This window comes from Lepidochelys olivacea (genome assembly GCF_965140295.1).
Source record: "Lepidochelys olivacea isolate rLepOli2 genome assembly, chromosome: 22".
NCBI classification, from domain to species: Eukaryota; Metazoa; Chordata; order Testudines; family Cheloniidae; genus Lepidochelys; species Lepidochelys olivacea.
Window position 1 is genome coordinate 16,296,149 of NC_140432.1, and position 27,789 is coordinate 16,323,937.

The 27,789-nt window shown below is 46.8% G+C and overlaps 1 protein-coding gene across 3 annotated transcripts; it reads left to right on the top strand.

The window, feature by feature from the left end:
* The first annotated feature begins 5,571 nt into the window (after positions 1-5,571).
* On the top strand, positions 5,572-27,397 carry LAYN (layilin). 3 transcript variants are annotated; one of them, XM_084611669.1, is made up of 9 exons: positions 5,572-5,704; positions 10,297-10,594; positions 13,839-13,996; positions 14,505-14,543; positions 14,907-14,990; positions 17,377-17,479; positions 19,403-19,493; positions 20,710-20,834; positions 24,509-27,397. In XM_084611669.1, the coding sequence occupies exons 1-8, from the start codon at positions 5,617-5,619 to the stop codon at positions 20,803-20,805; spliced, it is 957 nt and encodes a 318-aa protein (XP_084467795.1). In that variant the 5' UTR covers positions 5,572-5,616; the 3' UTR covers positions 20,806-20,834; positions 24,509-27,397. The 3 variants fall into 3 exon arrangements, with proteins under 3 accessions (XP_084467795.1, XP_084467794.1, XP_084467793.1); XM_084611668.1 differs by having other exon boundaries at positions 10,297-10,410; positions 10,489-10,594; positions 19,403-20,834; XM_084611667.1 differs by having other exon boundaries at positions 19,403-20,834.
* The last annotated feature ends 392 nt before the right edge of the window (positions 27,398-27,789 follow it).

Consider the following 27,789-nt stretch of genomic DNA (forward strand, 5'->3'; position numbering starts at 1 on the left):
TACACTTTCTAGAAGCACAATAATTATTTTGGTCACCTCATTGTTCATGAAACAAACAAAATCTTCCAAAACAGGATATCCTTTTGTGTGTCAAAAAGTGTTTCAAAGAGCAGATGTTCTAATGGAGCTTCAAGGAAGTGAAGCTTTGGCTGACATGTGTCCGATTTTAGGAGTAGAGCCCAAGCTCCTGGCAATTTATACACTCTGCTTTTCTAGATATTTAGAATAGTTTAAGAGGATTTGAGGTGGTTGGATGCTTATGTTGCCTTAATGACATACCTTGCTTTAGGGATTTTGAAGAATCTTAAAATGGAAAGGATTTAAGGAGTTTTCTTCTAAAAACCCAGAAAATTAATTTTTTTAAAAAATCTGTTAATACAATAATTAAAGCCATAAAATTGCTCATGAGACTATAGGTTCATAAATAGGTGTTTGAATGTTTGCTGGATCAGGGCCTTAAAAACCAAGGGTCAGGAACTGCAAAAGAATAGCTCCTAGAAGAGCATTACTTCTGCGTTACACAGCCGGTGTAATTTTATGACATGACATAACTATACAAGATGTGCAAGGCAGCAGAGGTAATGCGGTTGGAACCCTAACTTTTGCATTTCCTGACTACTGGCGATATGGAGTACAAAGCTTGCAAGTTTTACTAAAAGGCCTTTTAAAAAATTAATATTTATTGATTTTTGGATAATTGTTTCATTGAAAAGTTTCTCCAACTGGGCCCAAAAGAATGAGCCTGGGTTTTAATTTTCTTTATTAAAATTTGTGTTTTTCTTAAAAAATTGAGAATTCACAACTTTGTGTATCAGTGCCATTCAGGCAATAGTGCTCTTGAGTTTTCCTACATTTCATTCTTTGTAATTCTCTGTCCCTGTCTGCAGCACCTGGAAACCATCTCAGGCATGGAGAATTTGACCCTCAGCTGAAGAGTCAATGGGCCCGGAAACAGATGCACACCAACTTCCCAATCAGGAAATAACAGACAGTGAGGAAAATGCAGACTCAGCATTTATCCCATTAAAGTCAGTGTTTGAAACAAAATCCCTACATATTTTCTTTTTGTCCCAAAGCAGATGCTTAAAAGTGCCCAGAGAATAGAGTCCTCAACACCTCTGATGGGAGGTTCTGTCCATAGCTTTTAGGGGTTGTGGGCAGAGGGTCTCTCCCTAGTTTGTGCAGCCTGTCAATCTAGCTCCCTGGGGTGAGGGCACATTTCCTCTTGTCCTAGCTCTTTCCGCAGCGATCATGCAAATCCCTGAGTCTGCAGCAGAAAATGTAGCGTTTCGTGTTGGCATGAATACAGCCTTATCTCCCCTAGAGCAGGGGTGTGAGATTGAAGGGGGGTGGAGGAGTTGAGTGTAGGGTGTTTGGGGAGAAATGGGGGTGTTTTGAGAAGGCTGGGGGGCTCTGTCTTGGAGTTGAGATGAGAGAGCCTGTGGGTTGCACAGAGGAGGTGGGGGGTGTACAGTGTGTGTGTAGAGGACTGAGGGATGCAGGGAGCAGGGTTGGAGGATGTGGGGAGGTGGCTGGGAGTCTGGAGGGGGAGTACTGGGCTGAGGGTGGGGGGCCAGGTGGAGGTTACAGGGGTGTCCGGGGGCGGGGTGTACAGTGTGTTGGAGCGGGGGGGACGTTGCAGGGGTGTCCGGGGGCGGGGTGTACAGTGTGTTGGAGCGGGCGGGAGGTTGCAGGGGTGTCCGGGGGCGGGATGTACAGTGTGTTGGGGTGGGAGGGAGGTTATGGGGTGTCCGGGGGCGGGATGTACAGTGTGTTGGAGCGGGGGGGAGGTTGCAGGGGTGTCCGGGGGCGGGGTGTACAGTGTGTTGGGGCGGGAGGGAGGTTATGGGGTGTCCGGGGGCGGGGTGTACAGTGTGTTGGAGCGGGAGGGAGGTTGCAGGGGTGTCGGGGGCGGGGTGTACAGTGTGTTGGGGCGGGAGGGAGGTTATGGGGTGTCCGGGGGCGGGGTGTACAGTGTGTTGGAGCGGGGGGGAGGTTGCAGGGGTGTCTGGGGGCGGGGAGTACATGTCTGGGGGCGGGGTGTACAGTGTGTTGGGGCGGGAGGGAGGTTATGGGGTGTCCGGGGGCGGGCTGTACAGTGTGTTGGAGCGGGGGGGAGGTTGCAGGGGTGTCTGGGGGTGGGGTGTACATGTCTGGGGGCGGGGTGTACAGTGTGTTGGGGCGGGGGGGAGGTTGCAGGGGTGTCCGGGGGCGGGGTGTACAGTGTGTTGGGGCGGGAGGGAGGTTATGGGGTGTCTGGGGGCAGGGTGTACAGTGTGTTGGGGCGGGGGGGAGGTTATGGGGTGTCTGGGGGCGGGGTGTACAGTGTGTTGGGGCGGGGGGGAGGTTATGGGGTGTCCGGGGGCGCGGTGTACAGTGTGTTGGGGCGGGAGGGAGGTTATGGGGTGTCCGGGGGCGGGGTGTACAGTGTGTTGGGGCGGGGGGGAGGTTATGGGGTGTCTGGGGGCGGGGTGTACAGTGTGTTGGGGCGGGGGGGAGGTTATGGGGTGTCCGGGGGCGGGGTGTACAGTGTGTTGGAGCGGGGGGGAGGTTGCAGGGGTGTCCGGGGGCGGGGTGTGCAGTGTGTTGGGGCGGGGGGGAGGTTGCAGGGGTGTCCGGGGGCGGGGTGTACAGTGTGTTGGGGCGGGGGGGAGGTTGCAGGGGTGTCTGGGGGCGGGGTGTACGTGTCTGGGGGCGGGTGTACAGTGTGTTGGGGCGGGGGGGAGGTTGCAGGGGTGTCCGGGGGCGGGGTGTACAGTGTGTTGGGGCGGGAGGGAGGTTATGGGGTGTCTGGGGGCGAGGTGTACAGTATGTTGGGGCGGGAGGGAGGTTATGGGGTGTCTGGGGGCGGGGTGTACAGTGTGTTGGGGCGGGAGGGAGGTAATGGGGTGTCCGGGGGCGGGGTGTACAGTGTGTTGGGGCGGGAGGGAGGTTATGGGGTGTCCGGGGGCGCGGTGTACAGTGTGTTGGAGCGGGGGGGAGGTTGCAGGGGTGTCCGGGGGCGGGGTGTACAGTGTGTTGGGGCGGGGGGGAGGTTATGGGGTGTCCGGGGGCGGGGTGTACAGTGTGTTGGGGCGGGGGGGAGGTTGCAGGGGTGTCTGGGGGCGGGGTGTACAGTGTGTTGGGGCGGGGGGGAGGTTGCAGGGGTGTCCGGGGGCGGGGTGTACAGTGTGTTGGGGCGGGGGGGAGGTTGCAGGGGTGTCCGGGGGCGGGGTGTACAGTGTGTTGGGGCGGGGGGGAGGTTATGTGGTGTCCGGGGGCGGGGTGTACAGTGTGTTGGGGCGGGGGAGAGGTTATGGGGTGTCTGGGGGCGGGGTGTACAGTGTGTTGGGGCGGGGGGGAGGTTATGGGGTGTCCGGGGGCGGGGTGTACAGTGTGTTGGAGCGGGGGGGAGGTTGCAGGGGTGTCCGGGGGCGGGGTGTGCAGTGTGTTGGGGCGGGGGGGAGGTTGCAGGGGTGTCCGGGGGCGGGGTGTACAGTGTGTTGGGGTGGGGGGGAGGTTGCAGGGGTGTCTGGGGGCGGGTGTACGTGTCTGGGGGCGGGTGTACAGTGTGTTGGGGCGGGGGGGAGGTTGCAGGGGTGTCCGGGGGCGGGGTGTACAGTGTGTTGGGGCGGGAGGGAGGTTATGGGGTGTCTGGGGGCGAGGTGTACAGTGTGTTGGGGCGGGAGGGAGGTTATGGGGTGTCCGGGGGCGGGGTGTACAGTGTGTTGGGGCGGGAGGGAGGTTATGGGGTGTCCGGGGGCGTGGTGTACAGTGTGTTGGAGCCGGGGGGAGGTTGCAGGGGTGTCCGGGGGCGGGGTGTACAGTGTGTTGGGGTGGGGGGGAGGTTATGGGGTGTCCGGGGGCGGGGTGTACAGTGTGTTGGGGCGGGGGGGAGGTTGCAGGGGTGTCTGGGGGCGGGGTGTACAGTGTGTTGGGGCGGGGGGGAGGTTATGGGGTGTCTGGGGGCGGGGTGTACAGTGTGTTGGGGCGGGGGGAGGTTATGGGGTGTCCGGGGGCGGGGTGTACAGTGTGTTGGGGCGGGAGGGAGGTTATGGGGTGTCTGGGGGCGGGGTGTACAGTGTGTTGGGGCGGGAGGGAGGTTATGGGGTGTCTGGGGGCGGGGTGTACAGTGTGTTGGGGCGGGAGGGAGGTTATGGGGTGTCTGGGGGCGGGGTGTACAGTGTGTTGGGGCGGGGGGAGGTTATGGGGTGTCTGGGGGCGGGGTGTACAGTGTGTTGGGGCGGGGGGAGGTTATGGGGTGTTCGGGGGTCGGGGTGTACAGTGTGTTGGGGCGGGAGGGAGGTTATGGGGTGTCCGGGGGCGGGGTGTACAGTGTGTTGGGGCGGGGGGGAGGTTATGGGGTGTCCGGGGGCGGGGTGTACAGTGTGTTGGGGCGGGAGGGAGGTTATGGGGTGTCCGGGGGCGGGGTGTACAGTGTGTTGGGGCGGGAGGGAGGTTATGGGGTGTCCGGGGGCGGGGTGTACAGTGTGTTGGGGCGGGGGGGAGGTTATGGGGTGTCTGGGGGCGGGGTGTACAGTGTGTTGGGGCGGGGGGGAGGTTATGGGGTGTCTGGGGGCGGGGTGTACAGTGTGTTGGGGCGGGGGGGAGGTTATGGGGTGTCTGGGGGCGGGGTGTACAGTGTGTTGGGGCGGGGGGGAGGTTATGGGGTGTCCGGGGGCGGGGTGTACAGTGTGTTGGGGCGGGGGGGAGGTTATGGGGTGTCCGGGGGCGGGGTGTACAGTGTCCGGGGGCGGGGGGAGGTTATGGGGTGTCCGGGGGCGGGGTGTACAGTGTGTTGGGGCGGGGGGAGGTTATGGGGTGTCCGGGGGCGGGGTGTACAGTGTGTTGGGGCGGGGGGAGGTTATGGGGTGTCCGGGGGCGGGGTGTACAGTGTGTTGGGGCGGGGGGAGGTTATGGGGTGTCCGGGGGCGGGGTGTACAGTGTGTTGGGGCGGGGGGGAGGTTATGGGGTGTCTGGGGGCGGGGTGTACAGTGTGTTGGGGCGGGGGGGAGGTTATGGGGTGTCCGGGGGCGGGGTGTACAGTGTGTTGGGGCGGGGGGGAGGTTATGGGGTGTCCGGGGGCGGGGTGTACAGTGTCCGGGGGCGGGGGGAGGTTATGGGGTGTCCGGGGGCGGGGTGTACAGTGTGTTGGGGCGGGGGGAGGTTATGGGGTGTCCGGGGGCGGGGTGTACAGTGTGTTGGGGCGGGGGGGAGGTTATGGGGTGTCCGGGGGCGGGGTGTACAGTGTGTTGGGGCGGGGGGAGGTTATGGGGTGTCCGGGGGCGGGGTGTACAGTGTGTTGGGGCGGGGGGAGGTTATGGGGTGTCCGGGGGCGGGGTGTACAGTGTGTTGGGGCGGGGGGAGGTTATGGGGTGTCTGGGGGCGGGGTGTACAGTGTGTTGGGGGGGGAAGGGGCGTGCTGTGTAGAGGAGGTTGGGGGGTGTATGGGGGGGTGCACAGCGAAGCCGAGCTAGCCCTGCCTGCTTGTGCTCGGGGGGCCTGGCCCTCCCCCCTTGGCCGGTCCGTGGCCGGGGAGGCGGGGCCGGCTCCGCCCCGCTCCCGCCCCGCTCCCGCCCTCTAGCCCCGCTCGGCTCCGGCGGGAGATGCGGCTCCGGGAGCGCGGCGCCCGCGGCCATGGGGCTGGGGCTGGGGCAGGCGCTGGCGGCCGCGGCCGTGTGCGCCGCGGTGCTGGGCTGCGCGGGGGCGTCCCGGCTGCTGAGCGGTGAGTGGGGGGGGCCCCAGGGGCGGGGTTCGGGCGGGGGGAGCCCTGGGGAGGGATACAGGGGGGAGCCCCGCGGGAGAGATACGGGGGGGGCCCCAGGGGCGGGGTTCGGGCGGGGGGAGCCCTGGGGAGGGATACAGGGGGGAGCCCCAGGGGCGGGGTTCGGGCGGGGGGAGCCCTGGGGAGGGATACAGGGGGGAGCCCCGCGGGAGAGATACAGGGGGGGGGCCCCAGGGGCGGGGTTCGGGCGGGGGGAGCCCTGGGGAGAGATACAGGGGGGGGCCCCAGGGGCGGGGTTCGGGCGGGGGGAGCCCTGGGGAGGGATACAGGGGGGAGCCCCAGGGGCGGGGTTCGGGCGGGGGGAGCCCTGGGGAGAGATACAGGGGGGAGCCCCGCGGGAGAGATACAGGGGGGGGCCCCAGGGGCGGGGTTCGGGCGGGGGGAGCCCCGCGGGAGAGATACAGGGGGGGGCCCCAGGGGCGGGGTTCGGGCGGGGGGAGCCCTGGGGAGAGATACAGGGGGGAGCCCCGCGGGAGAGATACAGGGGGGGGCCCCAGGGGCGGGGTTCGGGCGGGGGGAGCCCCGCGGGAGAGATACGGGGGGGGGCCCCAGGGGCGGGGTTCGGGCGGGGGGAGCCCCGCGGGAGGGATACAGGGGGGAGCCCCGGGGGAGCAATTCAGGGGGGGAGTGGGGAGGGGCGCAGGGAGCCCCGGCCCTGGGGATTGTTCCGCGGAAAGTTAGCCTGTGTCGAGTCTAGGGCGCTGAGCGTGGCCGGGACTCGCTTCCCACCGGCGGCAGCAGGGCTGCGACCCGAGCGTTGTCCGTCGCCCTGCTTGCAGATCTGGGGCTGAGCGGTCCAGGGCTCTGTGCCCTCGGGGCTGGGGCGGGGGAGCGCAGCCCCAGCTAGAGCCAGCGATTTCCCAGTTTTCAGCCAAGTGGGAAGGGAAATGCCAGCTCTGCCTGCCGCGACTTTACAACGAGCGTCCAGAGCGCGGTGTGGTCCCTGCAAGGTTCTCTGCTCCGGAGGTACAGCCAGCCTGGGTCTGGGACTAGACCCGACAGTGATTCCCACCCCGGGCAGTGTTAGGTGTCAGTTATTAGGCTGTTTCCTCCTCCAGTCTCCTGGGTATCCCCCTCTATCCCCGGGGGGTTTTAAATGCCGCAGACTCACTCTTGCGGGTGATTCCCCGGTTATATTTGTCATCCCCAGATGAATTTTCAGAAGACAGTGGATTTTCTCATTTCCATCTTGCAAAATCCTTTTTTTGGGATAGAACATAAGGACAGATAATACTTAGTCCTGCCATGAGTGCAGGGAACTGGACTAGATGACTTCTCAAAGTCCCTTCCAGTCCTAATTTTCTATGACCGGAAGGTGTATAATTTTCAGACTTTCCAGAATGTGTAAGCAATGAAAATAGCATGTCATCTTTTCCCTTTTTGGGCTCTACCCTGTCTATTTTTGTGCAACGGGATGGGGACTAGTAAATTTTTGGTCTTTATTGATACATGTCTATATTGCATTATACGTGTACAGAAATTGCCATACTAGATCAGAGCAGATGTTTCAGAGAAAGTGAAAGAAACCCCACAGTGTATGGGTATAGAATGACCTGTCCATGCAGAAGTTTCTGCCTATCCCCTATAAGTAGTACATATGACCCAAAACATCAAAGTTGGTATCCCATATAAAATATTTGTTTATCCATGTAATGAAAGAGTAGTCAATATGCATATAAATACTTAATCCTTTTTTAATCCTGCTACACTCTTGGTTTCAATAATATCTTGTGGCAGTGAGTTCCAGAGATCAGTTATGAGTTGTGTGGGGAAAAAGTATTTCCTTTCATCAGTATTAAATTTGTTGCACTTAAGTGTAATAACTTTGTTCTTGTATTATGAGTTGGTAAATAGGTACAGTTGATTTACTTTCTCTGTACCATTCATTGTTTTACATACCTCTTTAAGTGGGGGAGTCATTATTTTGGGGAGTTAATAAGTAATACTTCGTTGCGCTTCCAAAGGCCTTACGCTCAGCTCCACAGTGTTTCTCTGTCTGTCTGTCTGCCTCTCCGCAATGGGAAAACTTTTGAACTCCACATCTGCTCAATTTCAAAATTTCGGGAAATATTCTAGGCATCAGTGGTCAGAATCCTATTGTTTTGGAGAAAATCTGAAAGCCAAAAGGGGGAAAATCAGGGTACATAAAGCCCTGGCCAGCTACTCCGCACAGCCGCAAGCACCACTGCAATTATCTATAAATCTAAGAACTGGTTGATGGCACTAATTATCGCTGTGCAGCATAACAATACTCCATCTCATCTCTGCCCATCCTCCCAACAGCTTAATATGGTGACAGCCTGAATGACTTCTTTCAGAGAGAGAATAATTGGTGGTGGGGAATGAGGAATTGCAGACAGTGTCTGGCATGGGGGGAGAATGGGAGACCCTGGAACACTGGATGGAGGGATGAGGGGTCACACATGATCCTGGGTGGGGGGAGATTGGGAGACCTTGGTTTGGGGGGAAGAGGGAATGGAGGGGTGTACACAGCACCTCCTATGAGGGGAGAATGGGGGACCCTGGATACACAGAACCTCTGGGGTGGGGAATTGATGGAACCCCATGGGGTGGGGGGAATGGAAGGCATCGAGGAAGTGGGAATGGGGGTGCATACAGTCTCTGGCTAGGAGGAGAGTGGGGGTCTTGCAGAGAGTCCCTGAAAAAGAGGGTGGCACACAGGGAGCTTGTGAGGGGAAATGAAGGAAATGCTGCAGGAATCCCTGATATGTGTAGTGAGCTCAGTGTACGCAAGCTGTGAGATGTGTGATCTCCTCCCGTATACTGGCCTGGAAATGGGGACAGAACACAGCTGTGGAGTGGAGTCTGGACCAGTGGTAGCCCCATTACCTGAATGCTTTGGCCCTGTGCCTATTGAAGTCAGTAGGCTTTGGACCAGAACCTTTGTGTGTTGTGAAAAGGTGGGGAATTTTTATCACCTTTATAAGTAAGTTTTTTTGTTTTTTTTTGGGGGGGGGGGGGAACGACAGGAAAATGGAGTTTCATTCTCCATTGGCTAGAATTATGCATACAATTGTTCTCTGTTGCCTAATCAATAACATACCCTACAGTGATATCACTGTTTGGACAGCCTGCAGTGGCGCCTGGGAAGTGAGCAAATACATTACATTTTTCCTTAGCTAAAAGAAAAGGCAAGTTTTGTTGATAAGTCACAGATGTTCTGCCGGTTCGTAAAAATACTTGCTTGGAATATCAAAAAGGAACCTTGTAGTTCGTAACTGAAGCTCTCCCTCTGCAGCTTCTGCAGATCCTCTTTGTGTTTACCACACTCCACAGCAACGGACCCTGGTCCTCAGGGCTGGTAGAGTATCGCCTCTTTTTCACCAGCGCTGCCTGTCTGTAAAACTATTAACAGAAAATACAGGGTTTACCTAAAGATACATTTTAAGTGTTGCTTTTACCGCATCCCTTGTTTTAATTTCTTTGACAAATTTTAGCAGTCACTGTAATTCCAAATATGCAAGTGAGTGGATTTAAATCTCCAAAACAGAATAGATTTAAATTCCTGTTGCATCGGTGGCCTTGAAAAAAGGTGTAGAAACACAAAAGGGCAAGCATACACCACTCTCACTTTTTTTAGTAGCATTGATTTACTATGCAGAAGTTTGTAACATTCTGTCCTTAAATCATGCTTATTTATGAATACATAATAGCTGCTAAATGTTGTTTTTCTACTGTAGATTCACAAGTTGCTAAACTAAATGTATGTTGCATATTAGTTCTTACATGATAAATATTTATTTTCAAAGCTATTTGTTTCAACAATTTAAATATTGGGAATGTTAGGTTATAAAACATTCCAGTCTGTATTTTTTATAGTAAGTGTGTCTATTCTGTTTGATCTTCACTTTCTTTGTTTTATGGTCAAAATAAGCCAGGCGGTTAGGAGAGAGCTTGGCTCATGACTGAAAACAGTCATTGTTTACTTCTTTAGAAGTCTGGAACATTATGCTCTGGAAAGCATATCCTGACTAACTGCAGTGAGTTCCATGAAACTATTATGCACCTCCCAAGTGGTAAATAATTTTTATTTCTGGAGCTGTAAGCACATCTCTGGATATGAGTGAGTTTCTAGCCAGTTAAATTATTACAAAAGAGCATGCTTGAATCCTAGTGCAGCATCTCTCTCTCTTACAATGTTGGACATATCTGTTGGTTCTCTGGCACAACATTCTAGTGTGGGAATCTTCTCCCCCTCTGCAAGGAATTGTTGAGGTTTCTTTATTGCAGAGAACTCTTGGTGGGGCTGTTGGTCCCAGGAACTGAGAAAACAGTGCTGCAGAGGTCAGTCTGAACTAGTGTATGCAATAAGAAAAGGTTGACAGTGCTCAATAATTCCTCAGTCATATAAAAGTTAGTATTTATTTCTTTTACCTATTTGGAGTTGTTTATGTAAACTGCCACACAATGCAAAATTCAACAAGTATTAATGGTATTTGATTACTCTTTGTACTAATCATCAGCAGCTCATGCATGCAGTCTCTGTAATGGGCTTATTTCTATTTCTGCAGGGCAGACAGTTTGCCGGGGTGGAACTCAGCGACCGTGCTACAAAATCATTTACTTTCATGATGCTTTGCGCAGGATCAGCTTTGAAGAAGCGCAGCAGGCATGCAGAAGAGATGGTGGGCATTTAGTCAGTATTGAATCAGAATCAGAACAGAGACTGATTGAAAAATTGATTGAGAGTCTCTTGGCTTCAGATGGAGATTTTTGGATAGGACTAAGAAGAAAAGAGGAAAACATGGATAATAGCACAGAATGTCAGGGCCTGTACTCATGGTCTGATGGCAGTACATCCACATTTCGGTAGGTACCTGAAGATCAAAATGTTAGAAAACTATTGACTTAAAGTCCTGGCTAAAGTGTATATAATACAGGGTAAACTGATGTTTTGAAATGAAATTCCCTAAACTTCAGGACTCCTTTTTTCCTCCTTAATGATAGGAGTTATTCTCGTTGACTGCAGCAGGAATAACTCTTATCCTTTTGAGGTAGGGTAGAACTTGAGAATTGCATTGAGTTTATCTTAAACAGAGGTAGTGAGAATCTTTGCACTACCTGATAGATCTCTTGTCTCATGGCAAGTGGAACCATAATGCTCACTGTAATTATTTCCTTATAAGATAGTGGAGAGGAGACTTCCAAGTAGTGTGAGTTTTGCAGGAGATGGTTTTGATACATTAACATCTTCCAAACATAATTGAACCAAAAATGTGTGTAGCCGCAAGTCTTGCTTAGTCCTCTTTTGATTCTGATCTTAAGTCACAGTTTTCTAGGTGAACAGCAAATAATCTTAAATGAGAACTCATCCTTATGGAGTTTGTGTTTGCCTGAGGTTGAAATAGAGTAACATATACTCCAAATGCTGACCAATTAATGAAAGTCTTCGCATCAAGATGCCAACGCTACAGTGAATTTGCTGGTTCCAGTTTTGCCAAGGGTGCAGTTCCTATTGAACGTTTAATTAAAGTTATTAAAAAAAAATCAAAGCGCAGATGCCATTCACTAATTATCCTGCACATTTTGCAACATTTACTGTGATTGAACCCATCTATTTCATTAAATAGCCCAAGTGTAATTAAATATTTTATGACAACACTTAAATATATATGGCAATGTCTTAATTTGAGCTCTTCTTACTAAGAGTTATGCACTGAAATAATCTGTTTTGGTAAGAGCTATGCTTTGGAAGCCACAGTAAGAAATAGGTACTGCTCTTCCTTCCCTACTTCTTATGATGAGTTTGTTTACAGAGTGGAGGAAAAGCAGATGTCGATCTTTTCCAGCAAGCAGAGAGGAGTGCATTGTATAACTCCTTTGCGATGGAAGAAGTGAGGTGAATAATGGAGAAAGATACTCACAATTTAGGTAACGCTGAAGCCAGATGGCAGGAAAATCAACCATTACATGCAAATGCTTGTGAGGAACTAGATTTCAGAGTAGCAGCCGTGTTAGTCTGTATTCGCAAAAAGAAAAGGAGGACTTGTGGCACCTTAGAGACTAACCAAAACTAATCACGAAAGCTTATGCTCAAATAAATTGGTTAGTCTCTAAGGTGCCACAAGTACTCCTTTTCTTTCTGTGAGGAACTACTGGCCAAGAGACAACATATAGGTCATAAGGTCTGGGCAGTGTTTGGGGGAGCTACTAAAAGGGAAAATTCTGTGCCATCTTCTGATCTGAATTTAGACCCCCAAAATAAAAATATGTATCAGCACTTAGCATTAGGAAAATGCACTTTGAAATGTAGTATATTAAATACTTTGAGGAGTAGGTTATCTGATGTGCTTATTTATTCTACCTGTTACGGACGTGCTGGGAAAAATATTGGTTGCTCATGAAGTCGGAAAGTGTCTTCTGGAGTAATGGAAAACTTGCTTAATGTGACATTTCCTTCCTCCGGAATTATCCAAGATGAGCTGGTGACCTCTGCCCCATTGTTTGAGGGTTTTGCTCCCCCCACATCACAATGGCACAATTTAAAAGTGTAGTCTGAACCTCATTTCTGGATCTCTCAGTTTGGCATGCGTCCTCAACACTTAGGGAAGGGAAAGCAAAATCAGGATTTGAGATCACGCTCTTTGTGACTCTCTGCAGATAGGTAGCTTAGATAAGAACCTATAACAAATCTCCAAGAAATGGTTATCTCTTTATGTTCTAAGGACAGTTAGGGTCGTGGAACACTAATAAGATGCTCAGCCATAAGTAAGGCTGGATGAGATGCATCTGCTTTTAGTGCTGTTTGCTAGGACACTTTAGTCCAATATTGTAATATTTTTCCCTGTGGTCCAAATACTGAGAATGTTGGTTATGGAGGTATAGGGCCAAATTCCTTGCTGTTACAAATGGGCATAGCTCAGTTGACTTCCATTGAGGGAAGCATGCCAATTAGTACCACAGGATCTGGCCAAAATTGCTCATGAATAATACTAAAAAAGGGAAAAAAATACATCCCACGTAAATTTACTATTTTTATTGGATCTGAGCTGTTTTCTTTGTAAAGAGACTCACAATTCAAAGAGCAAAATAGCATGCAGTATAAATGTATGTAGAAAGAATGTCTTGTAATGATCACAAGATTGGTTGGACATTTATCTGATAGTTTTCCTTTTGAAATATTCTGGTATAGCTAGAATTATTTATATTCTAAGGGCCAGATTTCTAGACTCAGACCTAATTGGGAGTGGTTGGGTGCTAGCTCTCTTAGAAATCAGGCCTTGTAAGCTTAAAATTAATAATCGTCTGAGTCCTAAAATGTCTGTACAGTAATTGATATATGACAGAGTGCTAAATAGTAAGGGAATATTTCCTATATTCTTCTTAGAAAGGTCCGTGCATTTTCCAGTGGTAGTGTTTTGCTATTACTGGAAAAAACATCACCTGTAAGATAGCTCCTTTTTTTTTTTAGTACACTTCTTCCAAGAGCAAAGCAGATTTCCTTTAAGCATCTTTCATTATCTTATAAAATGGATAAATGATTGTAGGCAATGGAGTTTGAGACCAGAGAACATAGGTCATTTTCACCCTGAAAATATGTAAAGTAAGTCAGAGTTCATGAAGAGATGAAGGGGGTGAAGTGCTCAACCCTCATTGAAATCCAGTGGGAATTGGGTACCTAACTTCCTTAAACTCCTTTGACAGCCCCGATATGAAATCCCTTATCTTCCAGTCCTGTGAGTCTTTCGAATAGGAAATGCTGTTTGTAATGTGCACAAAAGACTTAGAAACTGGGCTGAGATCAAACTTCTTTTCATTTTGTTCTAAATGGGATTCAGACCCTTTTTTTTTTTTTACTACTTACATTTATTGTCAAGAGTTTCTCCATGAGCCCCCATCTTGTGAAAATCTAAAAGACAAAAATGTGAAAATAAACTCCTGATAACTGAATTAGTGGGAGCACTTTGTGCGTCCAGCTGAGAGAGGGTACAAGTTGAATCATGTTCAGCATTAGTTCTGCTATCACTGACGTCTGGAATCCTGTGCAATATTTCAAGTCTGAGCTTCTGCAATATCAGGGGAAATGCATTGCCTGATGTGTTTATTTTTCTAGGAATTGGTATACAGATGAGCCTTCCTGCGGGAGTGAGATCTGTGTTGTGATGTACCACCAGCCCTCTGCCCCGGCAGGTGTCGGGGGTTCCTATATGTTTCAGTGGAATGATGACAGATGCAACATGAAAAATAACTTCATTTGCAAATATTCTCTTGGTAATGAGTTACTCTGTATCACGTAAAAATGATTGTACTCTAATCCACAGGGGGGGGTGTATTACTGGTCAGGTGTCACACGTCTGGCTGGTTAGAGGCAAACCATGCATCATCTGTGCTTGGGAACAATTGGTAGAAAGCAGACATGCATTTAAATGGATAAGAGTCCTGTGGACAGACGGGACACTTCCCAGATCCTCAAAGGTATTTAGGCTCCTAATTTCCACTGAAAACAATGGAAGTTAGGAACCTGATACCTTAGAGGATCTGGGCTGCTGTACTGAATGTCCCTGACTAGGTACTTTGTGAAATGTATGAATCAACTGGCTTGGAAGCTCTCCTTTTTTAAAGGTCTTTTTAAAAAGTTCAAAATCTGAAATGGGTACTAAAGGGGAGAGGGAGGATGCTGTTGTGAGGGCCAGCACCAGCTTCTTTCACTATATTTATTTGACATGGTTACCCAAGTCAAATGCATAAGGAAATTTAGTATGTGCTTCTTCCTTTTTAGAAAAACCAACTGCTGCCTCAGAAGAGAACTCCCAAGTGGGTGAGTTACAGAAAAATGTTTGATTTGCTGACATGGTAATTTTTGGTAAAAATATTCCCAGAGGATCTTTACATTTACCTGCAGTAATTAAAATTGACCAAAGAAGTTGCCCCTCAGTTAGCATTCCCTTCTATTTATCTCAAACCCAAGGTCCAGCAACCAGGTCTGACATGGTGTTGCTGCCCAATCTGGAGGCCACCACCATGCTACAGAGCTCTGAGCAAAAGAGAATGAGATCAAAACACAATGTGTATCTGGCAATGTCCTAAATCCCTTATCTTTGTCTCATTTTTAATTACTCTCCGGAGTTTATTCAATGTTTAACCAGTATCTGCAATATTAACAAATCACTTTCCCCCCCAGATGTTGTAACAGGGTCCTTGAAGCCAATGTTCCCAGAAGAATGCATTAAGGAAGATGCCAATGAAACCCTTAAAGAAACCAAAGGTACACAGCACTTACAACAACTAGCCGTTACCCTCTGCAGCTATGCACACCTGCTGCTTCTGCTGGCCTCAGTGTGGGTGCAGGTGCTCAGCACCTCTGAATATTGAGCCTCTTATGGTATGCCTATACAGCAAAAGCATACACAAACTAGCCTGCTTGAGCTGGCTCGAATCCAACTAGCGTGGATAACAGTAGCAGTGCAGACAGTACTGAGTGAGTTTCAACAGAGGTAATACAAGCCCCTCATGGACCCTGGGTACATACTTGGCACTGAAGCCCATGCTGCGCTGTGTTCACTGCTATTGTTACTTGCAATAGCTGTATTCAAGCCTGATCTGGTAGGCACAGCTCTTGCTGTGTAGATAAATCCTGTTCTTGGTGTCTGTATATGAATTTAGAAACTTAAATATAGTGTGATAAACTCAGGACAGGTTTCAGAGTAACAGCCGTGTTAGTCTGTATTCGCAAAAAGAAAAGGAGTACTTGTGGCACCTTAGAGACTAACCAATTTATTTGAGCATGAGCTTTCGTGAGCTGCAGCTCACTTCATCGGATGCATGCCGTGGAAACTGCAGCAGACTTTATATACACACAGAGAATATGAAACCATACCTCCTCCCACCCCACTGTCCTGCTGGTAATAGCTTATCTAAAGTGATCATCAGGTTGGGCCATTTCCAGCACAAATCCAGGTTTTCTCACCCTCCACCCCCCCACACAAATTCACTCTCCTGCTGGTTCACCCTCCACCCCCCCACACAAATTCACTCTCCTGCTGGGCTATCACCAGCAGGAGAGTGAATTTGTGTGGGAGGGTGGAGGGTGAGAAAACCTGGATTTGTGCTGGAAATGGCCCAACCTGATGATCACTTTAGATAAGCTATTACCAGCAGGACAGTGGGGTGGGAGGAGGTATGGTTTCATATTCTCTGTGTGTATATAAAGTCTGCTGCAGTTTCCACGGTATGCATCCGTTGAAGTGAGCTGTAGCTCACGAAAGCTCATGCTCAAATAAATTGGTTCGTCTCTAAGGTGCCACAAGTACTCCTTTTCTTTTTGCAAACTCAGGACAGACAGCTGCAAGGGCGGGGTAGAAAACAGTCCCAGAAGGGTAAAAGGTGCTCTACCCTATCAACTGAGGAGGGGTGACTACAGGTCAATCTGGTTCAGCTGAGAAGGGGTTACCAGAGGTCAGTTAGGATCAGCTGAGAGGGAGTTACCTGAGCGCAATTAGGATCAGCTGATTCCAACTAAGGGCTGCATGAGACCTTGAGGAAGTTAAGCTGCCAGTAGGTGAGTAGCAGCAACACAGCAAGCCTCACCAGGAGGGGAGGCTGCATTCCCTCCTCTAGGGGAGAAAAACAAGCCTAAAAGACTGGCTGAGAGAAAGGAGTGGACTGCCCCTATGCAGCCAAGGGGGACTGTTTTACCCCAAGCCCATCTCGCCAAGGCTAAAAACAGCTGAGGCCTGTGAGACTGAGAAGGTGCCTTACCACAATAGGTAATGTTTAATAGTTTTGCTCTGAATCTTTACAACTACAAAACTAAATTGGTTGTTTTGGCTGTCAAGTGATTTAGCTGTACCAGCTAAGTCAGATGTGAAAACACTATTTTGAATTAACAGCCTTGCATTTCAATGATGCACATTTGAAATGTCAAAGATATTAAATTGTTGTTACCACACTGACTTCTTTCCTTGCATAGATAAAGGGACTTGCATAGTCCCCATGCCTTTATCTGTGTGAGGAAAGAAATCAAATGAAGATAGGGAGGAGGAAATGTACCACTAAATGTACCATTAAATAATTCCCACTCCAGAATTCTTATGATGGTTGTTTATAAGCCTTTCAAAAGACAACACATCTCATTAGCTTATTCCATTATTACTTTCACATGAATAGATTGAGAAAATGTCAAATAAATGTTAGGAAAGTAACATTTTTTTGTTTAGACCCTGCCATTTCTCTTATATTTTGTCAGACAAATCCTACCGAAATGCAGGTTATCCCACACCCTCATCCTGAGGAATTTATTGTACTGGCCATGATTGGAGATTGGTCCTTCTAGTCCAGTATCCACTAGTTTGATCCAGTCGGGGAATTCCTATATCCATGGAGGATGGGGAAAATTAGGGTTACTATATAGAGATCCCCAAACTAGGAGACTCAAGAGCACAGTTTGGTCTGGTCTGCTGAGCTAGAGGATTATTCTGTACTTGAAGTATTGGCACTGAGAGTGGGGTAGCTGCTAATACATTACAAATAGGGCTGAAGAAAACCTTTTATTATTATTATTTGGCAGTACTACCTTTCACAGGAATAATTTGTGCATGCAAAATAAATTTTTAAATGGATAAAAGTTGGAATTTCATATTTTTCTCCCCCAGAACCTGTTTTGAGTCTTGCCTACATCTTAATTCCCAGCATCCCTCTGCTCCTTCTCCTGATGGTCGTTACAGCCATCTTCTGTTTTTGGCTTTTTGCAAAGAGGCAAGTGGCATGATTGTGCAAAGAGTGAACCTTTGTATCTCGTCACACTGAAGAATCCTTTAGCTCCAGGGTTAATTAGTTTCAGAATTTTCAACTGAACCCCATAAAATGCACTAGAGAGAATTGGAGTATATATGTCCTGTCTAGTACATTTCTAAAGAGCAATATATGCATGTTGAAGTGACAGACATTGTGTAGAGTAAGTTTTTTAATAAACCATGTTATGCTATTTTATTAATTGTGATCAAAATCATACAGTAATTGTGGAATAGCATAAAATAAGGTGATTGATTTGAAGTGTTAGTTTTGCATTGAATCTTCTTTTCCCTTTTAATAAATCTGACAGATTGGGAACTCCCCTCCAAAAGTACCAAATAGTGCTGGGTCAAATTTTCTAATGTTTTGTCCTTTTAACCTTTTGTTTTCCCAGCTCTCCTCCTCACTTTCCCATACATGCAGACAGTCTAACTCTACCATCAGTATAGCTTACCTTTAAATCATGATTAGGATTGTGTTTAAATTAAAACATTTTTAGAAACTAGGTTGAGGACTCCAAAGAAGACTCCCACTGTTTTCTCAGCTGCATCCCTGAATGAGATGACAACAGCTACTCTAGTATTGAAGTAATAACTGGTGACACAAGAGGCCTAATGTATCTAATAGTATAATTTTTACTGTAATTGTATTGACTCGGCCCCTGTCCTCGAAGAGTTGATGCCAATCAATTGTTTGATTAGAAACAGGGGAATCTAGTTCACTAGTTTGAATGTAGGGCCAAGTTGGTAGTGAATGAAAGTTGCCATCTGAGTGTTTGTTGGCGTATGTAAAATGCCATGTTCCTAATGCACAGGTGAGCTCACATGACTAAAACCAGGGTAGTTAGTACTCATGTTGGTGCCTTCAGCAGATGCTAAGGAGTGAATGAACGGTGGAAACCAAACTTCCTTTTGAGCCCCAGAGATGATCCCGGCCAGTCAGGGTAGATGGAAGTTGTCAGGATGCACGTGTGGGCACAACCTGCACCAGCACTGCCAGGGGGGCCGCTGGAACGCTGACATTGGACCCGCAATCGCGTCACTGCACCGGAAAAGACCCTGATTCAAATACCTGTCTGCTGACGCAGTGAAAAGATATTGGCTTTGGAGCAAAAGCAGAAGGGAGGAGGAGAAGGAGAGTGCTTGCCAAACACTAACTGGGAGATTGTTTTAAGTGTAAGGGCAGCATGATAGAAGTAGCAAAGTTGGGAGTGGGAAAAGGAGACAGAGGCGGGAGCAATAGTTTGTTTGTATAGCTCCTATTATTCATGGCTCTTAAATGGCTCTGTAAACATGAATGAAGCTGCTGTTATACAAGTGTGAGATCATTTAAATGCTCTGGAGGAGGAGTACGTGGCATTCAGGCTCATTGCCAGGTCAGACCACTCGAGACTTCCTACATGTTCTCTGTTTGTTTGTTTGGAGGAATGAGAAGATGAACAATTACAGTGCAAACACTTCAGCACCCTGGCCAGCACCCAGCTGCTATAATACCTATAGGCACCAGATGGGCTAATGTGGGCCGCAGTCCTCCTGCCTGTTGGTCGGACAGGTGTGGATCCAGAATAGGATACCATTTTATGAGGGCTGCAAGCTGATTCCCCAGAGATCTCATTCTCTGTTGCTCCCCTAATTTGAAGTCAGGATTAGTATGTCGCACAAGTGTAGTACAGTAGTGAAATGCTATGGCATGACAACACCAGTAATGTTGCATTCATGTGTCCAACTACAAATAATAATTAAAGTACATGTTTCTGAATCTAGGCTATTAATGGCCATTTTCCAAAAATGCTGTCATTAGGCTTCTTGTTAAGGGAGATGCAATGTCAGACTGTGCTTATGAAAAAGAACACACAAGGAATTCCTTATCTCCTCTTCCTCACTTAAGGAAACGAGAGCACATGGAGGCGAGTCCAAAGGAGCAAGATGCCTGGATCTCCCCCCACAGGAGGAACAGTCCCAATCTGGAGATTTACAATGTAATTAAAAAACAAATGGAGGCAGATCTGGCTGGGACCAGGCCAGATATTAAGAATTCTTCCTTCCGCACCCCTTCCGGAGACCACACGTCTGACAACTTCTCCGGAGATTACGACAACGTGGCTGTGAATACTTCAGGGAGCGGTTTTGTGACATTAGCTAGTCCTGAAAGTGGCTTTGTGACCAATGAGATCTATGAGCTGTGCAGTGATCAGATGGGACAAAGCAAGGAGTCGGCCTGGGTGGAAAACGAAATATATGGATATTAAGGAAACTGGAAACACCTGGATGTGGGTGATGCAGCAGATAAAAACACGAGTAGTCCCCCACGCACCATATTTAACAGTGAACACAAAAATAGTGTGTGGCCGTGCATAGTGGTTTCAGATTGCCTCTGTGCTCTTTTTTTTTTTAAGGCTATGTTGTTTTAAACAGTTGAACACAACAGAATGTATTTAGCTTGCCTTGCTTCAAACCCCTGTTCAATACTGAGAATGATCTTTCTTGGTCTTGGTTCTTTTTTTTCTGTTGGAACTACAATATTTCCTGAGCTACAGACATGAAAATATTTCTACATCTTTGCAACTAAAAATCAGTCCAAATTCTTTCATTTTTGTTAACTGACCTCATTCACATGGATGTTTTTAAGTTGTAAGCCAGCCATCCTTGCTTTCTCCTAACTGCACCAGAGAATGGTGGCAGGTTGGTCATTTGTTTCCATCTCAAACCATGTTTAGTTACATGGATTCCCTCACCATCTGGTTTGTAATGTTGCCAGTCAGGCACTTCATTAGGGACTGGCAGTGTAGCCCATGTGCCTTTCCCTCCTTCTTAGTCCCGCTAGCCATGCAGGGTGTCTCAGAGACTGCCCTTAAATTATCTCATTCATTTAATTTTTTTTTTTTTAAGAACCAGATAGCCAAAGATTTCAAAAATCTCAGCAGCTGTGTTGGTGTTGTATGGCGGATAATTTTGCCTCACTTATCCTCCAGGCAAGAGAATGGCAAAACAGTGACACAAGCAGCACCTTCTCAGTGTTGTGTAGGGGAGAAATGGCCATTGCAAAGCGTTGAGAAATGGCCTCAGAAGTTGCTGCAATCTGATGGGCTTCTGTGATGGTTTTGCTATCCAGAGTTATGCTTATTTGCCCTCAGTGGCAAGTTAAACACTGGTTACATTATTATAAAGTAAATAGCCTGTTACTGACGGACGTAGATTTTTTTTCCCCCTCTCATGCTCGTGAGCTGTACCGGATGCTATGAAGATTGCTACAATGGCTCCTCTGACTGCAGACTGATTACATGTTGCTAATCTCAGCATGGATGAGATTACTAAAGAAGGTGAGGATTAAAACTGTAATTTTGACGTGTCAAGTAACATATTGCTATCATCAGTTACAATAAAAGCTCTGTTGACTCATTGCCACAGGGACATCAGCTACCCCAACGCCAGGGGAGACGTAATGTCTGGATAGGGTAGTGCATAGAACATGGATTTGCCTCTCAAATGAGAGGGACTGATGTCGGTCTGCTTTTTTTAAACTTTGTTTTTGAGAAGCTCTTCATGTAACCATATTGGATGCTGCTTGTCTCCCTGCATTTTCTGAAGGGGGTTGGAAGAATTGTGGCTTCTGTGCCTTAATTTGGTGCCTTACGAGTTCCCAGCCTTTTCCCACACTGTGAATTTTTAATTCTAATCACACCTTAGTTAACGGATTTCTTAATTCCTCCAAATAGGCTTTGTACTGGTTGTATTCCCTTTCCTTTCCCTTTCTGTACTGATTATTAGTACAAAGTTTCCCTATTCTCACATCTTCAATCATATGCTGTCCTCATGTTGAAGTTGTTCCACCAACATCTCTCTCCCAGTTAGAATATCTACTGATTCTGGATTTGTCCTCTGCCTCCTACCTAGACTTAATGAAGGCTCAGTTGTCACAGTTTTATGATCTTGACTTTACTTTAAAGTGTAAACTTAACATTTAATATCCACAGGTAGCCATTTGATCCGACAGAATTTTATGTGGTCAAGGAAAGAGGGCTGCAGCCTTAACTTTAAAATGAAACTGTTCAAGTCATCTGTATGTATGGCATCTATTATTTATTAGATGCTGTCATGCCTTGTGACACTGAGACAATCCCATCTTTCCACCTCCAACTGTCTAATGACCTGTTTCTTGCTCCATTATAGTCTGGCTTCATGACAGTGGCATCTTTCTCCATGATTTTCTTATCTCATTTGTTGTCCATCTCCTTTCTGTCTTCCACCAAGTGGTATCCAATCAAGAGCTTGTGCAGGAATACAGTTTTTTGACATCTGTACAACATGTCCAAAGCACTTCAGCCTTCTTTCTCAAATCATTGTTGCTACAGTCTGCTGGTCAGTCCTTTGTAACACACCCGTGATGGTTACTTCATCCCCCTAGCGAATTCCAAAAATTCTTCTCAGGCATTTCTGATGCAATGCATTAAGTTTCCTGTTATGAATTTCTAGCATCTGCCAAGTTTTAGAAGCATATAACAATGTGGGCATCCCAATGGCATTGCATAGCTTTCTCTTGGTTCTTGTGGGAATCTCCTTATTCCCCCTCAGATATTTGCCAGCCTCAGAAAGCTTCATTTGCCTTTCCAGTTCTTGCTTCCATCTCCTTATGGTATAGAGCATCAGTACTAGTTGTACTTCCAAGATGTAAAGACTCATTAATGATGCCATATTCTGCACTATCAATCACTTATGCATCATCATTGCTGACTCCTCTTTCAGTGATGTTGACTTTTGTTTTCTTTTGGCAGATTCTTAATTCTACTTTGGCAGCCTCACGTTTGACATTGGTGGTGGTAGTCTTTTTCATAGCCTCATCATTTGTGTTCAGCAGAGCAATGTCATCTGGAAAGTTGAGATGTTGCAAGTTTTCCTCTATTCCATATAATTCCTATGTCTTCCTTTTTTGCTTTTCACATTGCGTAATCTATCAGATGCAGAAGAGGACAGGTGATAAGATGCATCTCTGTCGCACCCCAGTGGTGGTATCAAACCAATTCGTCTCTCCACTTCCTGTCCTTACACTGCATTTTGAACCTTCATATACAGCATCTTAGCCCGTCATACTATCTAAGAGGCTCATATTGTCACAAGATCTTCCATAGCGACTCTGAATGCAGTGAAAGCTTTGGTGAAATATCATTAAATTTAAGACTAATCTTCTCTGGTAAGCAAGCCGTTTCTTAATCATTCATCTCAAAGCAAAGACATGGTCTAAAGCCTTTGTGGTCGTTTTGGTCTAAAGTCTGCTCGCTTAGCGTGCAGTTTTTCATCTGTGACCAGTTTGATTCTGTTCAGTCATACACTAGACAACACACTTCTGTGTACTTAAAGCAGTGTTATTCCTCACCAGTTGTTGGTTTCCTGCTTTGGTAATTTACAGATCATATCTTTCTTCCACTTCTCTGGGCAGAATTCCCTAACCCTAAATTATTTTTAAAAGTTTATGTAATTCATGTAGTACCACTTCCTCCCCATGTGAAACATGTCAGCAGTGATCTTCTCTTGACCAGGTGTTTTGCCATTTTTAAGCTACTTAATTGCTTCCTCTATTTCTGCTTCTGAAATTTCTAGCAGAGAGATATTTAATTCTTCACTTTCTTCTACATGTGCATTGATTTGGAGTTATTGGCTGTGGTTGGCTAAGAATTTCATTAAAATGTTCTTGCCATCATTCCATTTGTTTTGCTTCCACTGTTAACAATCTTCCATCTTTGGCTCTTGTGAACCATTGTGACTCTGGAACCAGGATGATCACTGCTTGCATAGCTGGAATGGTTTCTTAGTGGCCTCTCACAGGTGTTTCTCTCGCTTTTTTTGTCAAACCATTCTCTTACCTTTCCAATACAATTTTCTTTACTTCTTTCTCTTTCTCTACAGATCCCCATTGCAGCATGTGTTTTTTGTCATGTCGTCTGTCCTTTCCTCTTTTTTTTAAGCCTTACTTTTTTAGTCAATTTCCACGTGAATGGCTGTATCTGCTCTTCTTTCCTTGATTGATCCTCTTGGTCCAAGAGAAGTTCTGGCAGCTTCCCAGCATACACCTCTAAAGCGAGTCCATTGTTGCTCTTTATCACATTCATTACTCACCATTCTTGGAATCTGTTGGAGAGCTGGATTTTAAAGTCTCTCCTGATTCCCAGATCCGACAGTTTCTTCACATCAAATTCCATTTCTTTTCTTATTAGCGTGTCTTTTTAGCTTTATTCTGTTTTGGTGACAAGATGGTAGTTGCTTCCAATATCAGCGGTTGTTTTGTGTATCCAGCAGCAATGTGTTTCACTTGTTCCTCAGTAATTCAGTCATTTGACTTCTATGTTAGTTTGTGTTTCCTGTGACGAGGGAAAAGTGAACCCCAGGTGCACAGGTTATACTTATTACACAGCTAAGTAAATTTTTCACCGTTGTCCATCTGCCTCTCAGTGCCATATTTGCACATTCAGTGCTTGTATCCCAAGTTGTCATTTATATCACCCATAACCAGAATGACGACGTAAGCATGCACCTGGTTGAGTACCTTTTGCAACTTAGTGTAGAAGGCATCTGTTACATGGTCATTGGTAGATGATCAACGATAGTTCCTCCCATCAGAGATTGAAGACTGGATTCTCATTTACGCTGAAGCCCACTTACACCACCATGGCTGTATAAAGCAGCCTTAAAGTGGACATAAGTTACAGTTGCACTCGTTTTAATGCTCCTTTACATGGCTGTAGTGTAACTGAGAATCTGACCCAAGATCTCTTTCTAGTTATGCTAATGTGGCATATTGGTATACAACTAAATATGAACTAAGATGAAACCAGAATTAGCCAGTCTGATAATGAAAGCTGGGAGCATGTGAGTGACGTGAGACAATGTCATTCACTTATGGGAACAAATTCACTGTTTGTTTTAGTCCTGAGTTGGTGGGAGAGGTGTTTGCACACTCAGCTTCATATCCCTATCACTGTCTGTTTCTCTTTATTTGTAGCACATTTAATAGAGTTTCTAAGCAGCTAGGAGAAGTGCAGATGCACCAAAGCCATGGAGATGGTATGAGGGAACCTGCCAAACGTCTATGCAAGTGACCCTCCGCTGGAGTTTGTATCCAAATCCTCAATAACCCACAAGTATTTAGACTGGAGCAACAGCATGATTGTAAGGGATGTGCCGACAGCTCTGTGGTTGAATTAAGTTCATGCTTTATCGATTAGTGAATGCATTAAGATTACAATTAATTTTTTGAGCTGTTGATACATAAGTATGAGACTTTTGTTACCATGTGAAGCCTAAGACATGGGCTGTGAGATGAACTGAACCTATCTTACTTAACAACTGGTATGTTTTTAAAGCTTTTGAGGCACAATACAACATTTAAGACAGCCCCCTAATCAAAGAATCGGGATTATATATTGGAAACGAAGGTGAGCATCTGGACATCTTTCTTGCCCCTTCTCTCCAGCATTTTAGCCCATTTAATCTCTTTTCTACCTGAGAGGATAATGTTTGATATCACAGATAATGTGGAAAGGAGACTGAAATAAGTGTGTGACTGGCAATTTCTTTGTACTGTACTTGTCTGGCTCCTGACTGCATGGAGAGGTGCCCAGAGTTGCCTTGAGCCACCTGAAATGAGTTTGAACACTACACACAGTCTTTCCTAGAAAGGACCAAAACCAAGATGGACAATGTACAAACTGTGTGGATCTGCCAATGGGCGTTATTCTTTGAGAAATGGATTCCTATAACTTTGTACTTTAATACTACCGAAGAGCCCCTTGTCACACATCGAAAAGGCATTTGAGGGATTGTAGGGAGGAAGCTGTGAATCAAAAAGTGACCAAGGAAGTACTCTCCTTTCCTATGTATCTGACAACTGACACAGTTAAATCTGACTTACACCATAATGACAACAAGCTGGTTTCAGTCCTGATGCAAGTTCTGTTACACAAGTGTGAGCTGTTGACTCGAAAGCTTGTGTGTCTCACCAACAGATGTTGTCCCAATAAAAGATATTACCTCACCCACCTTGGTAAGCCAAGAGAGAGGCATTTCCCAAACAACCTCATTTCTACCAACAAAGCTTTACCATGCTAAACCATTCAGAACTGCAAGCCTAGCTGTATCTGTTTTGGGATGCTGACAAGCTCTTGAGCAAGATGTGGTGGGGAGGAGTGGACTCAGAATCTGAACTCGGGAGAGAGCAGTACTGATGACTTTGGGTTTACTATTAACTTGATGATCATTAGAGCTTTCTAATGCCTGTGTTGTGCTTGTTTATATGCAGTCCTTTGAATGTCGGGATTACAGTAATCAAGGTTTTGTGTGCTCCACAGGAAGCTTGATATAAATCATGTGGCAAGGTTGCTGCACTGTTCAGTGCAGCAGACTGGAGCTCTGGCTTCAGATAAGTGTAAAAATGGAGATTCATATTTAACTGGATACAAAAATGAATACACTCATGGCAGGTTTCCCTTTGCTTTTGAATATTAAATGCCATTTATTTTCTGCTGGCCTTACATTTCATGGTCTGTATGATCAGAATGTGTGGTGGGGGTTTTGTTTTTTGGGTTTTTTTAAATGCCTGGCTAGTCTTTATGAGCTCACAGGGGGAAGCTGGACGTTATAGCAGTGTCATACACATTTAGGAAGATGTGAGAGGAAGCTTGGGTTTGTGAGATAAGCACACTAACTGGATGCAAAAATGAGGATAATCTGTGAAATATATTAATGTTGACGCTGAAATTTGCATCATTAATATGTAAGGTTAACACCCCATTGAAATGAATTGGGGGACAATTCACTCCTAAGCTATTGCTTCAGGCTGTCTGCAAACTCAGGCAGATAATCTTGCATTGGTTTGCATTTGGTTCACATTTGGAAAGTGTTGGACACCACCCTAAGAGCAAAAAGAAAAGGAGTACTTGTGGCACCTTAGAGACTAACCAATTGATTTGAGCATGAGCTTTTGTGAGCTACAGCTCACTTCATCGGATGAATTATTATGCTCAAATAAATTTGTTAGTCTCTAAGGTGCCACAAGTATTCCTTTTCTTTTTGCGAATACAGACTAACGCCCTAAGAGCGTGAGACGTTCTTTTTTCAGTGTAAGCTTGGGTTTTGGCTCACAATTTTGCAGCAAGGGCTGGATTTTGAGGTAAATTCTGTAGCTGTGGAAGGAGTAAATGTGGTCTTGACAAATAGCAGTGTGTCTTCTAAGAACCTGTTTAGAGAATGCTTGTACCTGTTTTGTCCTGCCAGTAACACTTCTGCTGTGAATATGTTCATTGGGTTGGATTCTGAAATGCATAGCTGCCTGCTGGGAGCTATTATGTCTATTCTTGTCCAAGTTTATCCAGAGAGCTGGCTGCACCGGTTTGGGATTAGACAGTTGTGATCTATCTGTTCCTGCATGCTCTGATGTCCTGTCATGGAAGGTTAACACGCTTGTTTTAATGTTCTCACGTTGAATGTGTCCTGTTCCTGAGAGATCCCACAGCATTTTGTATTGTCTACACTTACACTACTTTCAGTCTGATTCTGGAGTTGCTCCCAAATGGGGCTTGTTTCCTAAAACTGGGATTTTGCCTGAACATATCTCACTGGTCTGATGATGAACTGGGAGTGTTGAATAGCAGAGTGCAGGATACTTGGTGTCTATTTTAAAGGAGAGGAAGGATGGTCCAGTGTTTAGGATGGTATCCTGGGACTTGGGACACCTGGGTTCAGTTCCGTCCTCTGTCACACTCTGACCTTGAGCATGTTACTTAGCTTCTCTGTCTCTCCATTCCCCATCTGTACAATGGGGATAATAGCACTGCCCTACCTCACAGGGGTGTTGTGAGGATAAATACATTAAAGAATATGAGATGCTCAGAAACTATGGTAATGGGGGCCAAATAATTACTTAATATTTTAATTCTCCACACAGACCTTTAGAACATCTTGGAAGCTTATTGAAGATAAGCTGTTACATAAGGATTTGGAAGAGTATTTGACTCAATATGTGGTTTGGTTGAGTAATTTTGGTGCCCAACACTGTGTACAGCAAGTGATGCTTATTTATTTGGCTCTTGTTTGTCCTTTTCAAAATTGAATTTTAAAAAAAAGGTAAATGCCATTAAGGCAAAGGCCTGCCATTCTATACCGGTGGTAATAATACCACCTCGCTCTCATACAACACTTTCCATCCATAGATTTCAGTGTAAAGTCTGCATCAGTGTCCTGCTGTCTGCCACAAGAGCTTTGCCTAATTGAGTTCCTGTCTTCTAA

Coding starts and splice junctions, on each gene's coding strand:
- LAYN (XM_084611667.1), top strand. CDS start 5,617: ATGGGGCTGGGGCTGGGGCAGGCGCTGGCGGCCGCGGCCGTGTGCGCC. Junction 13,997..14,504: donor CATTTGCAAATATTCTCTTG/GTAATGAGTTAC, acceptor CTTCCTTTTTAG/AAAAACCAACTGCTGCCTCA. Junction 14,991..17,376: donor AACCCTTAAAGAAACCAAAG/GTACACAGCACT, acceptor TTTCTCCCCCAG/AACCTGTTTTGAGTCTTGCC.